Consider the following 12,991-nt stretch of genomic DNA (forward strand, 5'->3'; position numbering starts at 1 on the left):
AATGCAGCCTCATAGCCTGCTCCATGAGGTGCTTCCATGTATGCTAAAATCATGAACCGCTATCCCGACCTGCACAACCCATATAGGGTGATCTGTTTCAATTAGATTCTGACATTTACCATTTGGATACTCTTGAGTGATTAGAAGAATCTGTCTAGGATTGTAAGTGTTATAGAACCAATATAGACTGACCACACCCTGTGCTGCAGAGCATGGCCCTTGCCAACATACTGGGGATAAATGCTAGTAAGAAAGAGTGGTGTATTTGCATTCAAAATCATCCATGCAGTAGCAAGATGTAAATGGGGGGGGGGGGGGGGACTTGCAGCATAAGGGGTGAAATTCTGTAAAGATTTGCTTAAAGGTGGGGCCAGGGTGTTATGGAGCTACCTTCAATAAACTATTCCCTTCACAAAAACGGGCAGCTGCACCTTTGCCTATAGATGTCCCCAGAAGTATACCTAACAAACAGCTGTGTTGTCATATGGAAAGAACACTATATACCACTGTGGATCAGTCATACAGAAGATCCTTTATGGTAATCACAGCCTGCAATGAGTTCTTAGTGTTCTACTATATGCTGGGGGTTAAAGGAATTTTTTTCCAATGAGAGAGAGAGTACTTAACAGATGGCCCAACCACAAGAAGCACCAAGTATCTATAGTTCAGCACTCTGATAATTCAGAGCACTTAATTAAAGGTCAGATATCAAAAAGAACTCAGCACCCCTAATTTAGGCACCCAGGTAAGAGGCTAGACTTTTCAAAAGAGTTCTGTTAGAAATGAGCACTTTTGAAAATCTATCTGGGTGTGCTGGATTCAGATCCTAAATTTTAGGCACCCAACTTTGAAAACATTAGCCTTGCTTTTTAAACCATTTGTCTAGTTCAGCATTTAATAAAGTTACAACCCTAGATTTTCCATAAAATCATGTCTGTCTTTCATTCACATCATGTATCAGCATTAAACATGTAAAATAACACTTCAATGAGAACAAGGTCACTGCTCTCAGCAGTTACTGGGAAAAGATTAAGACAATAATAATAGGCTTGAACCTGAAAATAAAATAAAAGGTTAATTAGTAACTAATAGTTGAAACAAACAGTTTCCAAGAGAGGCTGGGAAATAACCATCAATGGAAAACTTAAGGACTAATTTGACACTATTTACCAGGAACAATGCAATGATGATGGAATCGATCCTATTATGACACAAAACTGGACTCAGTTATACATTTGTACTTATTTCCAAAGCGAGTATTTCCATGATTAGCTGCTGTATCAAAAAAATACATATTTTCGTTTTTTTTAAAAAAGAGGGTAACTATTCATATGATAGGGACCATGACACAGAAAGTTTACATGTTCATTTTGAATGCAAGTAATAACCAACATATGTAAACACAGGCATTGTATGAGTGTATTAAACAATTCCTAAAGTTAATATCTTGGTAAATTTTAATCCACTATTCACAAAGAACAGAAAGGAAATTAGTAATGTGAATCAAACCTCTTGTCAACTTATTTTAAAAAAAATCAAACCCTTCATGACTCAAATTACACAAGAAAGCTGTTAAAAAACAACACTATTTTGGGTTTTTTAATACACTCAGCACAAACTGTCCTTTGCCTACATTAGAAATAATATTAATGCCTTAGAGCAGACCAATATACCAAAGTTCAGTGCAGAACAAATCTTATGGCTAACTTCTAATTCTAGCCTAAAAATACAATAGAAGCCAACACGCATTTTTAATATGTATGTGCAGGCACTGGCAATAATTTGACAATACCCAGCTAAAGGCTGCTCATTTCATGACAACAAAGCATAATTAGAAAAAAAATTAAAGATTAAAGAAGCTTGTTGACACACAGAATTGCAAATCAAAACACACGAAAATAAGACATTTCTTCTGAAAATAAAATTGAGCACAAATTACGTCTTACCTGTACAGAAGGAACATCTGTAAATGCCTTAATAAAATCATCCTCATCGACAGCTCCAGCTCCTCCTTCTTTAGATGCACCTATGTAAGTTTTAAAACAAACCAACAAAAAATACAAAAACTGCTTAATGGTGTCTAATACATTTCAAATATACAAAGATTTTCCAGTTCAAATACATTCAATTTATATTTAACTTTAGTTACTGTGTAATCTTTACCACCTGGTAAGGCAGGTTGAAAATTTTAATAAAACTGAAACATGGAATTTCTAATACATAGGAAATTTTAATATTCTAAACATCTGTTTTCATCTTTAATCTGGACAGAATCAAAATACCAAAACTTTTCACAAAATAGTAAGTTACAAAAAACCTTGATCTGGGAATGTCTAATTTCTTTCTGACATTTTCAACCAAAACAAAATGTTTCAACATTCTCAAACTGAAACATTTAAATTTGTTAACCTAATATAAAATATTTTTTCCATTTTACCATAGAAATCCCCCCCCCATCAACATTTTACAGTGAAAACATTCATTTTTGCTGAAATCACGTTTTCTGCCAAAAAAGAAACAAACAACGGAAACCCATCACCATACAACAGGCTTGTACAGAATGCCTCCACTATCTACTGAAATAAAACAGGTTTTCCTTGAACATGTACCATACAATAAATTAATAGTGTATTTAAAAATCATATTTAAAGTAAATCTTTATTTTAAGTTATTCCCCTGCTATGAAGATTCAAAATATAGGGCCAGTCTTGCAGCCATTCCATAATGCCCACTGAAGTCAAGGGAAAGCTGCATGTAGAATTGTGATCATTTCAATACACAGCAACACCACAAACACACAAGTGAAAAACAAACAAAAAAAAGTTTAAGAAACAAGCTAAAACTAACAATCTGACCATGTGCTCAAAAGGCTGTCTGAGCTTATCTCTTATTCTTCTTTAAAATTTTATTTCAAAGGTCAGATGTACCATAGTTTATAGAGGGCTTCTGCAGTTTGTTACCAAAATAAAATTATTCAGTAACACTTTCAAACAGTAACTCTATAAGGTTCCGATCAACATTCCTTTTTCAGAATTATGCCAACAAATATTGTTCTTGTAGCAATAGCCAACTAACAGCAGAGACAATATCTGATGTGGAGCAGAAAAGCAGCATACAGAAGGGTCGCATCATACGCGCATTTAACTTGCGCAAATTCAACTATACGTGCTTGGGGGGAAAAAAAAGAAAGAGAGAGAAATAACAATTTAAATACCTACATGCCTCCAGCTTCCATCCAGGACACACCACACGATCCATTGTCTACAGCCAAGCTCTAAGATATAACCGCATTTGCTCCAATCCCTCGGATAGAGACAAGCACCTACAAAATCTCTATCAAGCATTCTTAAAACTACAATACCCACCTGCTGAAGTGAAAAAACAGATTGACAGAGCCAGACGAGTACCCAGAAGTCACCTCCTACAAGACAGGCCCAACAAAGAAAATAACAGAACACCACTAGCTGTCACCTTCAGCCCCCAACTAAAACCTCTCCAGCGCATCATCAGAGATCTACAACCTATCCTGAAAGATGATCCTTTATTCTCACAGATCTTGGGAGACAGACCTGTCCTCGCTTACAGACAACCCCGCAACCTAAAGCAAATACTCACCAGCAACCACACATCACTGAACAAAACCACTAACCCAGGAACCTATCCTTGTAACAAACCCCGATGCCAACTCTGTCCACATATCTATTCAAGTGACATCATCATAGGACCTAATCACATCAACCATACCATCAGGGGCTCGTTCACCTGCACATCTACCAATGTGATATATGCCATCATGTGCCAGCAATGCCCCTCTGCCATGTACATTGGCCAAACCGGACAGTCTCTACGCAAAAGAATTAATGGACACAAATCTGACATCAGGAATCAAAATACTCAAAAACCAGTGGGAGAACACTTTAACCTGTCTGGTCATTCAGTGACAGACCTGCGGGTGGCTATATTACAACAGAAAAACTTCAAAAACAGACTCCAACGAGAGACTGCTGAGCTGGAATTGATATGCAAACTAGACACAATCAACTCCGGTTTGAATAAGGACTGGGAATGGCTGAGCCATTACAAACATTGAATCTATCTCCCCTTGTAAGTATGCTCACACTTCTTATCAAACTGTCTGTACTGGGCTATCTTGATTATCACTTCAAAAGTTTTTTTTCTCTTAATTAATTGGCCTCTCGGAGTTGGTAAGACAACTCCCACCTGTTTATGCTCTCTGTATGTGTGTATATATATATCTCCTCAATATATGTTCCATTCTATATGCATCCGAAGAAATGGGCTGTAGTCCACGAAAGCTTATGCTCTAATAAATTTGTTAGTCTCTAAGGTGCCACAAGTACTCCTGTCTTCTTTTTGCGGATACAGACTAACACGGCTGCTACTCTGAAACCTGAAATTTAAATAGTGCGGGCTGAGCGTGCCTGGCGGCTGGTATCCCAGACTGGCATTGGGCTGAGCAGCCAACCTGGGGTTCCGTCCGCCGGCTCCTGCCAGCCGGGGTCCTGGCCGCTGGCCCGCTCAGCCCGCTGCCGGCTGAGTGAACAGAACCCCAGGCCGACAGCGGCCTCAGTGGCAGCCGGGACCCGTAGCCTGCCATTGAAAAAAAAAAAAATTGGCTCGCATGCCACCTTTGGCACATGTGCCGTAGGTTGAAGACCCCTGTTCTAGTGTATACAGTGTGTACTCTACTTTATGGTAATTTTCACTATACGCGCTGACCTCAGAACCTAACCCCCGCGTAAGATGCGACTCCACTGTAGACTCAATAGTTTACACATAAAAAGTATTATTTTGCTACTTGTAACCCAAAAGCAATAGCCCCATCCCTTTTTCAGCCAGGCAGTCAAAGGCCCTTCGGAAAAGGTACATACTTTATTGGTGCAGTCTGGTTCCCTTGGTCCTACCCTTCTGACTAACACTGGTGTGATGCTATTATTGGCTGACAGAAGCATCAGATTACTGTATTCAGGATGAGCTGCAATGAAGTGCTTGGCAGAACTGCATTAAGATACAAGAAATTTCACCTTTCTTTAAATGGGACCAAAATTTTTCTACTAGCTTAAGAAGAGAGTTGGAGACTAGTTAATGACTGATTCTTATTTCCACTTTGATTATTCTGGGTAACAATAGCTGGTATGCTGGACCAACTCTGAGAGAGGTCCTTACTAAGAGCACAGCAGCGATGCCAAATGGTTCGAGGCTATGGAAGCTGAAAACTGATTGTCTTCAGCATTTCTCTAATAATATCTACATTTCCTTATCTTCCTCCAGTGGGAGTCTAGTCTTTCTGTTGAATCCTGAGAATGTGCAGGCAGAATTATAATAGATCTTATTCATGGACTGTACTCTTCCTTGTTCAGTGTTGGTAATAGGGGACATCGTATCAAATATTTTTTCCTAAATTTCCCCCCTACCACTTTGTCTAGGAAGGAATCCCAAGAAGAGTCCTTCCCAGAAATGGTGTGAAGCTCACTAATTACCCAGAAAAGTAGTTTTTCTTTCATGCCTGGAGCCACAAGTGTCTCCTAGCTACAGTGTTAGAAACCACAACCCTGGAAGAAAACCTGATAGAATTCATTGTGGCATTCATGACATATTATGCTGTGACTGAGATTTTGTTAAGGATGGCCTAAAAGCTTGTCCTTGGGCAGCAATAGTTCTTTTTGAATCTCAAACTAGATCATGATTACCCTTACTTAGAAAGTATCTGATGAGGCTTGCATACACTTAGCAGGTGCCTCATAAAAGAAAACCAAGCCAAAACTGTTTTGGTCCTTTGGCAAGAATTCTCCTTCTGGGAGTAATAATTTCCGTACCTGATGCTGCCAGAGCAACGTGTAATTTTGTAATTTAGGTCAGGGACAGTACTATTTTTAGAATGAGTAAAACTTCATCACTACTTTATTCATTTGCCTACCCTTTGCTGGTTGCGCCCATTCTGATTTGATTGCTTTCCTTGGATCATTCTTGTTGCTTCAGAGAAAGTAATCCTGGTTGGAGGAATTTGTTTGAATTTTGCTCAGCAGTTGGTTCACACCCAAGACCAGGGAGACTTGGCTGGTCATCTTCATTCTTACTGGGAACGAGAATGCCTGTTCTAAGCGTTAGCTCCAGATTATTCAGTGCCTGAAAATGGACAATTTCTTTAAATCAGAAGTGAAGAACTAGAGATGGAGCTCCTATGCATCTTGAGTGTATGGAGGGCTTTTTTTTTTTTTTTTTTTTTTTTTTTTAAGATTTAGGAAAATAAGTTTATTCAGAATAAGGATTCCTTGTCTTTAAGGGCTTGTCTACATTGGCAATTTACAGCACTGCAACTTTCTTGCTCAGGGGTGTGAAAAAACACCCCCTGGAGCCCAGGAAGTTTCAGTGCTGTAAAGTGCCAGGATATACAGTGCACCAGCGCTGGGAGCCGTGCTCCCAGTCCTGGTAGCTATGCCCCTCGTAGAGGTGGGTTTTTTAGAGTGCTGGGCGAGCTTTCTCCCAGCGCTCTGCCACGACCACACAAGCCACATTAAAGCGCTGCCACAGCAGCGCTTTAGCACTGTCAGTGTAGACTAGCCCTAAGAGGTTTTAGCGTTTGGTATTTTAAGGTATATTAGTCCTAGTAGTGATGGATCAACTGGTCGTCCATAACTCTAACCCAAATTACATATTAGTAGCATTTGAAGAGCAGGCTAAAGCACCAGGAACAAATCCTGCTTTTGCCATAAAGGTTTGTCAGCATAATTTAGGCTGTTGTTTAGGAATGGAGACGGCTCCTGAGGTGCTTCGGATCTGACACAGGGCCAAGGAGGAAAGCAAGTCTTACTTCCTGGACAGTACTGGAAGAACCATCTTCTTCAAGTTACCAGATTTGCCAGATTTCTTGCCTTTTCTGTGTCTCTAGGGCTCTCCCTTTGAAGTATGTTTCACCTGTTCTGCTATCAACATGGAAGGCTCTGAGTTTACACACTATTTTTCAAAGACTCAATCACAAAAATGTGCTGAGTGCTATGCAGGAATTTCTGAACCTTTTGTGAGAAGGATGCCTGCTGACTCCACAAACAAGGTAGGATCTCAACAATTTGGGTGCTTCTGTTACATAAAAGCTGCCTTTGATAAGACTGTCCATTCTCTACCAAACTGATGCTGGCTATACAGCTTCCCCATACAGAGGCTCCCTGCCGTGAGGTGAAAGAGAGGGACGATGACAACAGTACAGAGGCGGAGAAGGAGAAAGGTGAAAAGAAGTGGGAAGGATTCTCCCGAGTTCCTCCAAAAGCAAACATAGTCCAAATAAAATGGGAGTTCTAGAGTTGCTATGCCGAGCTCCTGCAGAGAAAGAAACCTCTGATTACTGAGTACTGGAATGAGTTTTGCCATCATAGCTTCATAGCTCTAGCTGCCTCTAAAGACTTCAGAAATGGAGCTCAATACATGAGAAAAGGTCAGTGGACATGTCAATCCATGAGTGACTTTTTTGGTAACATTTTTGTTTTAATAAATGCACAGAGTCAATTTAAAAAAACCACACTTCTGTCCGAAAATAGTTTATTATTGTTACAATAGCTAAAAGTACTGTAATAAAAGTGAGAAAAAAGTTGTTTGTTTTTACTTTGCATATATCTATCTATCTATCTATCTAGATATATCTCTATCTATCTATCTAGATAGATAGATAGATAGATAGATATACCATCATTGGATATTAGTTTCACTGTATCCTCTTTATTCAGTATCTCCTGTTTGAATAGATGCATCTGTGAAAAAATCTTTTAAATAGGAAAATGTAACTGAAAACGCACAAAAATTGGTAGTGGAATTTAGGGCAGCTGTAGTCCTTGAAACTATTTCTAACTAATTTTTTCCCTCTTAAATGGTCACCCTAAAAACAGAGTTCCCGGAATCAGAAATATGTTCAATCCAAAATGTAATTCCCAAATGAAGAGATAAATATGCCAATGAACTTTGCCAGAGAGTGGTATTGGACAATTGCTCTTCATCCCTAATGGTTCTGTAGTTCCCCATCTTATTTCGCCCCCCTTATTCAACGTGTACTTGGAGAGGTTAGTAAGGTGTGGGCTCCAGTGTTTTCAGTACCCTGAAAACACCAAGCTCTCTATCTGTATCTCACCTAACTCAACAAGTATTGTCAAACATCTGGCCCAGTGTCTGTCAGATTGGAATGCAAATGGAGGCTGGCTGGCTGAAGCTCAATCTGGCCAAGACTGTGGTGATACTGGCAGTTTGGGTGAAGCAACAGGAAAATATGGCAAGAGTATATCTAATCCTCTGACTGAATTTATGTGCCTGTCATTTGTCAATAGTTTACAGTTTAGGAATTTCTTCATTCCTAGCTGCCATTAGACAACCACACAGAAGCAATGACGAGAATGCTTTTTTCCATCTTGTCTGACTAGAACATTGTACCTATTTCTTTCATATGGAGACCTTGCTACTGGAATTCATGTCTTCCTCATCTCACTAGAACTGCAATACACTCTAAATAACACACCTTAAATACACTTAAAAACTGGTTGAAGAACACAACAGCTAACTTATTAGTTTCTCTCAGTGGGAACAGCTTGATGTTTAGTTGGCAGCCGGTATCAAGCGGAGTGCCGCAGGGGTCGGTTTTGTTCAACATTTTCATTAATGATCTGGATGATGGGATGGACTGCACCCTCAGCAAGTTCGCAGACGACACTAAGATGGGGGGAGAGGTAGATACGCTGAAGGGTAGGGATAGGGTCCAGAGTGACCTAGACAAATTGGAGGATTGGGCCAAAAGAAATCTGTCGAGGTTCAACAAGGACAAGTGCAGAGACTTGCACTTAGGATGGAAGAATCCCATGCACTGCTATAGGCTGGGGACCAACTGGCTAAGCGGCAGTTCTGCAGAAAAGGACCTGGGGATTACAGTGGACGAGAAGCTGGATATGAGTCAGCAGTGTGCCCTTGTTGCCAAGAAGGCTAACGGCATATTGGGCTGTATTTGTAGGAGCATTGCCAGCAGATTGAGGGACGTGATCATTCCCCTCTATTTGGCACTGGTGAGGCCTCATCTAGAGTACTGCATCCAGTTTTGGAGCCCCCATTACAGAAAGGATGTGAACAAATTGGAAAGAGTCCAGCGGAGGGCAACGAAAATGGTTAGGGGGCTGGGGCACATGACTTATGAGGAGAGGCTGAGGGAACTGGGCTTATTTAATCCTCAGAAGAGACAAGTATGGGGGGATTTGAGAGCAGCCTTCAACTACCTGAAGGGGGGTTCCAAAGAGGATGGAGCTAGGCTGTTCTCAGTGGTGGCTGATGACAGAACAAGCAGCAATGGCCTCAAGTTGCAGTGGGGTAGGTTTAGGTTGGATATTAGGAAAAACTATTTCACTAGGAGGGCGGTGAAGCACTGGAATGGGTTACCTAGGGAGGTGGTGGAATCTCCATCCTTAGAGGTTTTTATGGGCCGGCTTGACAAAGCCCTGGCTGGGATGATTTAGTTGGGGTTGGTCTTGCTTTGAGAAGGAGGTTGAACTAGATGACCCCCTGAGGTCTCTTCCAACCTTAGTCTTCTATTATTCTAACATACATAACAAGTTTCTTATGATCTGAACTTTTGATTCCAGGGTGGAAGTTAAGATGTTGGTTTTGGCATATAAATCCTAAATGGATTAAGTTTTGCCTGCTCGAGAGAACTCCCATTTCTATATGCCATGCCACCACAGATACAATTAATGGAGGCTCTGGAGCTACATTCTCCATTGCTCTGAAATACACCAAATTTGTTGACTTTCAGAACAAACTGCAAGCCTATTTCACAGGCTTTTGGGAAGTATGGAGTAGTTAAAGTATGTACTGAACACTGATTTCATATTTTCAAAAGTTCTCAGTTTTCTCTTAAATAACCTCTGAATCAGCTAAAGCAACTTGATATACGATGAAGGGCTTGGTGCATTCACATAAATTACATGCAAGAACACAACTTTCAAAGAACATTATTGAAGTTGCAAAGTTAAGCACTCAAAAGTTGAGAAATGCAACCTTAATTTGGTACTCTTGTACATATGCATTATTATATAGTCTAATTACATCATTACATACTATTTTTCCATAGAACTCCTGCCTCCTTCAGTCCTCAAAATAGACAGTGCCCACTTAATGAGAAGTTATTCAATATTTTGCTTCCTCTTCGATATTCTATATGTGGCTCAAAGCCTTTAAATAGTGTGAAGTAACTAATGTTGGGCTGTAAACAGAGCTATTAATTTCTTCATAGGTTTTTTCTATAGTTCTCATCACCACAGTATTTGAGTGCTTCCCAAACATTAATCTATCTTCACAATTCACCTGTGAGATGACTGGGTATTAGCTCCATTTTACAGATGGCAAACTGAGGCACACAAAGATCAGGGTCAAAAGTATCCATTCATTTTGGGTGCACAACTTCAGACACTTAGGACCTTAATATGTTCAAATACAGCTCCCACTGACTTCAATTGCAGCTGCGAATGATCAACGTATCTGCAAATCAGACCCTAGGGTCCCAAGTTGGGCACTTAAACTGAACTTTTCACAGGTGATTGCTAATTCTATGATAATTTTTTAAGTGACTTGCCCAGAATCACAAAAGTTGTGTGTGGCAGAGGCAGGAATAGAATCAAATTCTCCAGGATGGCATTCAACTGACATAACTATAAGACCATCCTTTCTTTTCATGCAATCCTGTGCCTCATTCACTATACACCTTCCAACTTCTGCAACAACTGAGGCAGGGATCCTACAGACAATAGTCTCTTTCAGTATACTACTGTGATTCATCCCCAAAGCTGGGTAGAAAAAAATAGCATGTGAACATGTAATTAAGGGCATGCATTGTCTCAGTCTCCCTCTGAGGGCTTCTCATCCAATCTCTGTTTTCGCCTCCCCCAGCTCCTTGTCTCTTTTCCCTGCCAGTCCCAGTTCCCCCTTGGACCTTGGCTCCTTGTCAGATCAGTCTCCCTCCCTTCCAATACTGGTTCCCAGTCCTAGTTTTCTCCCTCCTCAGCTGCTCTCAATTCATTTTCCCCTCCCACAATCATTGTCTCCCCTCATTTCCCTCCCTGGCTTCCAGAACTAAAATCTGTCCCCCGCCAGCTCCAGTCCCAGTCTTCACCCTTGCCCCCGGGCGCCTTATTCCAATCTATTCCCCAGCCCTTCCTTATAATGCCTTATGTCGAGCTCTTGTCTCTTTAGCATTTGAATCAGACTGCTTCCTCTTCCACACTGCCTGGGTACCAGCAGTGGGGATCACTAACAGCACAGTGATGGATGCCTGCTGACGCCACAAACAAGGTATGATCACAACAATTTGGGTGCTTCTGTTAGATAAAAGCTCCCTGCTCTCAATTCTGGTGTCTGGCCCCAATTCAGCTGAGAGCAGCCATTACTCAGAAGTTAGGCTTTACCCCTGTAGCCGTGGGCTGGAGCATGCTCACTTACTCTAGGGGGACATTGCATGCACTGCCCGGTACGCACTAGGAGCTGTGAAGGGATGAAGCATGCTCAGTGAGGCTAGACTCTACAGAGATTTTGACTTTTAAGCTCTAGAAAATATCTACTGAGCATATGCTAGCTGCAATTTTTCAAAGGCTTGTAACTTGGCCAGATCTGGATGGATTTCACAGGGATGGCAAATCTTACATCCCTGACAGAGGCCACCCCAATGCCAAATTTCAAGCTCCTGTTCCAAAGCATGGGGGCCCTGGAGCTTTCCAAGGGCAGACACCAGATTTAAAAATATATATATATATATTAAAAAAACAAAAGTTTTCCCTATAATTTTTACCCCACCATCATTCTCGGAAGCAGTTGAACCATTTTGGCTGACATTAAAATGGATGGATGGATGGATGGATGGATGGATCAGCCTGAGGCAGACAATTGGCATAGAAAATTTCAACCCAAATTATTCAAGTTTGGCAAAGTTATAAGCAACTGAATATGGGTCTTATAATGCAAAGTGTCTTGCAATCTTAAAAGACGGAGATGATGTTACCAGCCCCACCTATCAGAAAGGAAAAGCAGGTAGCCACCACATCTGACATACTGTTGTAAAATGTGCTTAAAGAGGATCTGTGGCCCTGCATTTAAAAACATAAAATGGCAGAATATGGCATTAACCACAGGATACATGACAAAAATAACAAATGTGCTTCAGTCTCAAAGACCAGCATAAGGGGTCTAAGGAACAATATTCCACTAATTCTGTTCAATCAAAGGTCACTTAATATACTTGCTTTTAGGGCTCACTTAAGTCAGAAAAACTGTTTGACATGCCAGAAAGAAACAGCATTTTGACCACAGAGTCAAGAAAGGTGTTCTGTTATCTGTGCAAATCTAAACATAAGCCCTCTTGAAACCGTTAATTGCCTTCATAATACTGAACTATTTAAATGAAAAGTCTATTTTCTACTTTCAAGGGAAAAAAATTAATAATTTAAAAACTATGAACATGGGAATCCCTTGCCCTCTGAAAGGAATGGTTTCTATGGAACCTAATGAAATGGTCTGTTCAATTACAACATTAAAACCATGATTAAAATTCAAGTACAATAATAAAATTAAGCAAACCTGGAAATCCTGGACGCCCCATCATCTCAAGCATTGGCACCTTAACAGCAGGATTGTCTGGCTATGTGGACTCTCTCCTCAGGCCCTATGCTACCAGCACTCCCAGCTATCTTCGAGACACCACTGACTTCCTGAGGAAACTACAATACATCGGTGATCTTCCAGAAAACACCATCCTGGCCACTATGGATGTAGAAGCCCTCTACACCAACATTCCACACAAAGATGGACTACAAGCCATCAGGAATAGCATCCCCGATACCACCACGGCAAACCTGGTGACTGAACTTTGTGACTTTGTCCTCACCCACAACTATTTTACATTTGGGGACAATATATACCTTCAAGTCAGCGGCACTGCTATGGGTACCCGCATGGCCCC

At 40.8% G+C, this 12,991-nt stretch overlaps 1 protein-coding gene across 50 annotated transcripts in view; it reads right to left on the reverse strand.

Moving 5' to 3' along the window:
- CLASP2 (cytoplasmic linker associated protein 2) overlaps positions 1-12,991 on the reverse strand; it is a 286,598-nt gene that overhangs the window by 156,505 nt on the left and 117,102 nt on the right. For all 50 annotated transcript variants that reach the window (XM_065587152.1, XM_065587160.1, XM_065587162.1 and 47 more), the window contains one exon: positions 1,947-2,026. In XM_065587152.1, coding sequence (XP_065443224.1) covers positions 1,947-2,026 — 80 coding nt within the window. The remainder of the gene's footprint in view (positions 1-1,946; positions 2,027-12,991) is intronic.

This window comes from Chrysemys picta, chromosome 2 (assembly GCF_011386835.1).
Source record: "Chrysemys picta bellii isolate R12L10 chromosome 2, ASM1138683v2, whole genome shotgun sequence".
Classification (NCBI taxonomy): Eukaryota; Metazoa; Chordata; order Testudines; family Emydidae; genus Chrysemys; species Chrysemys picta.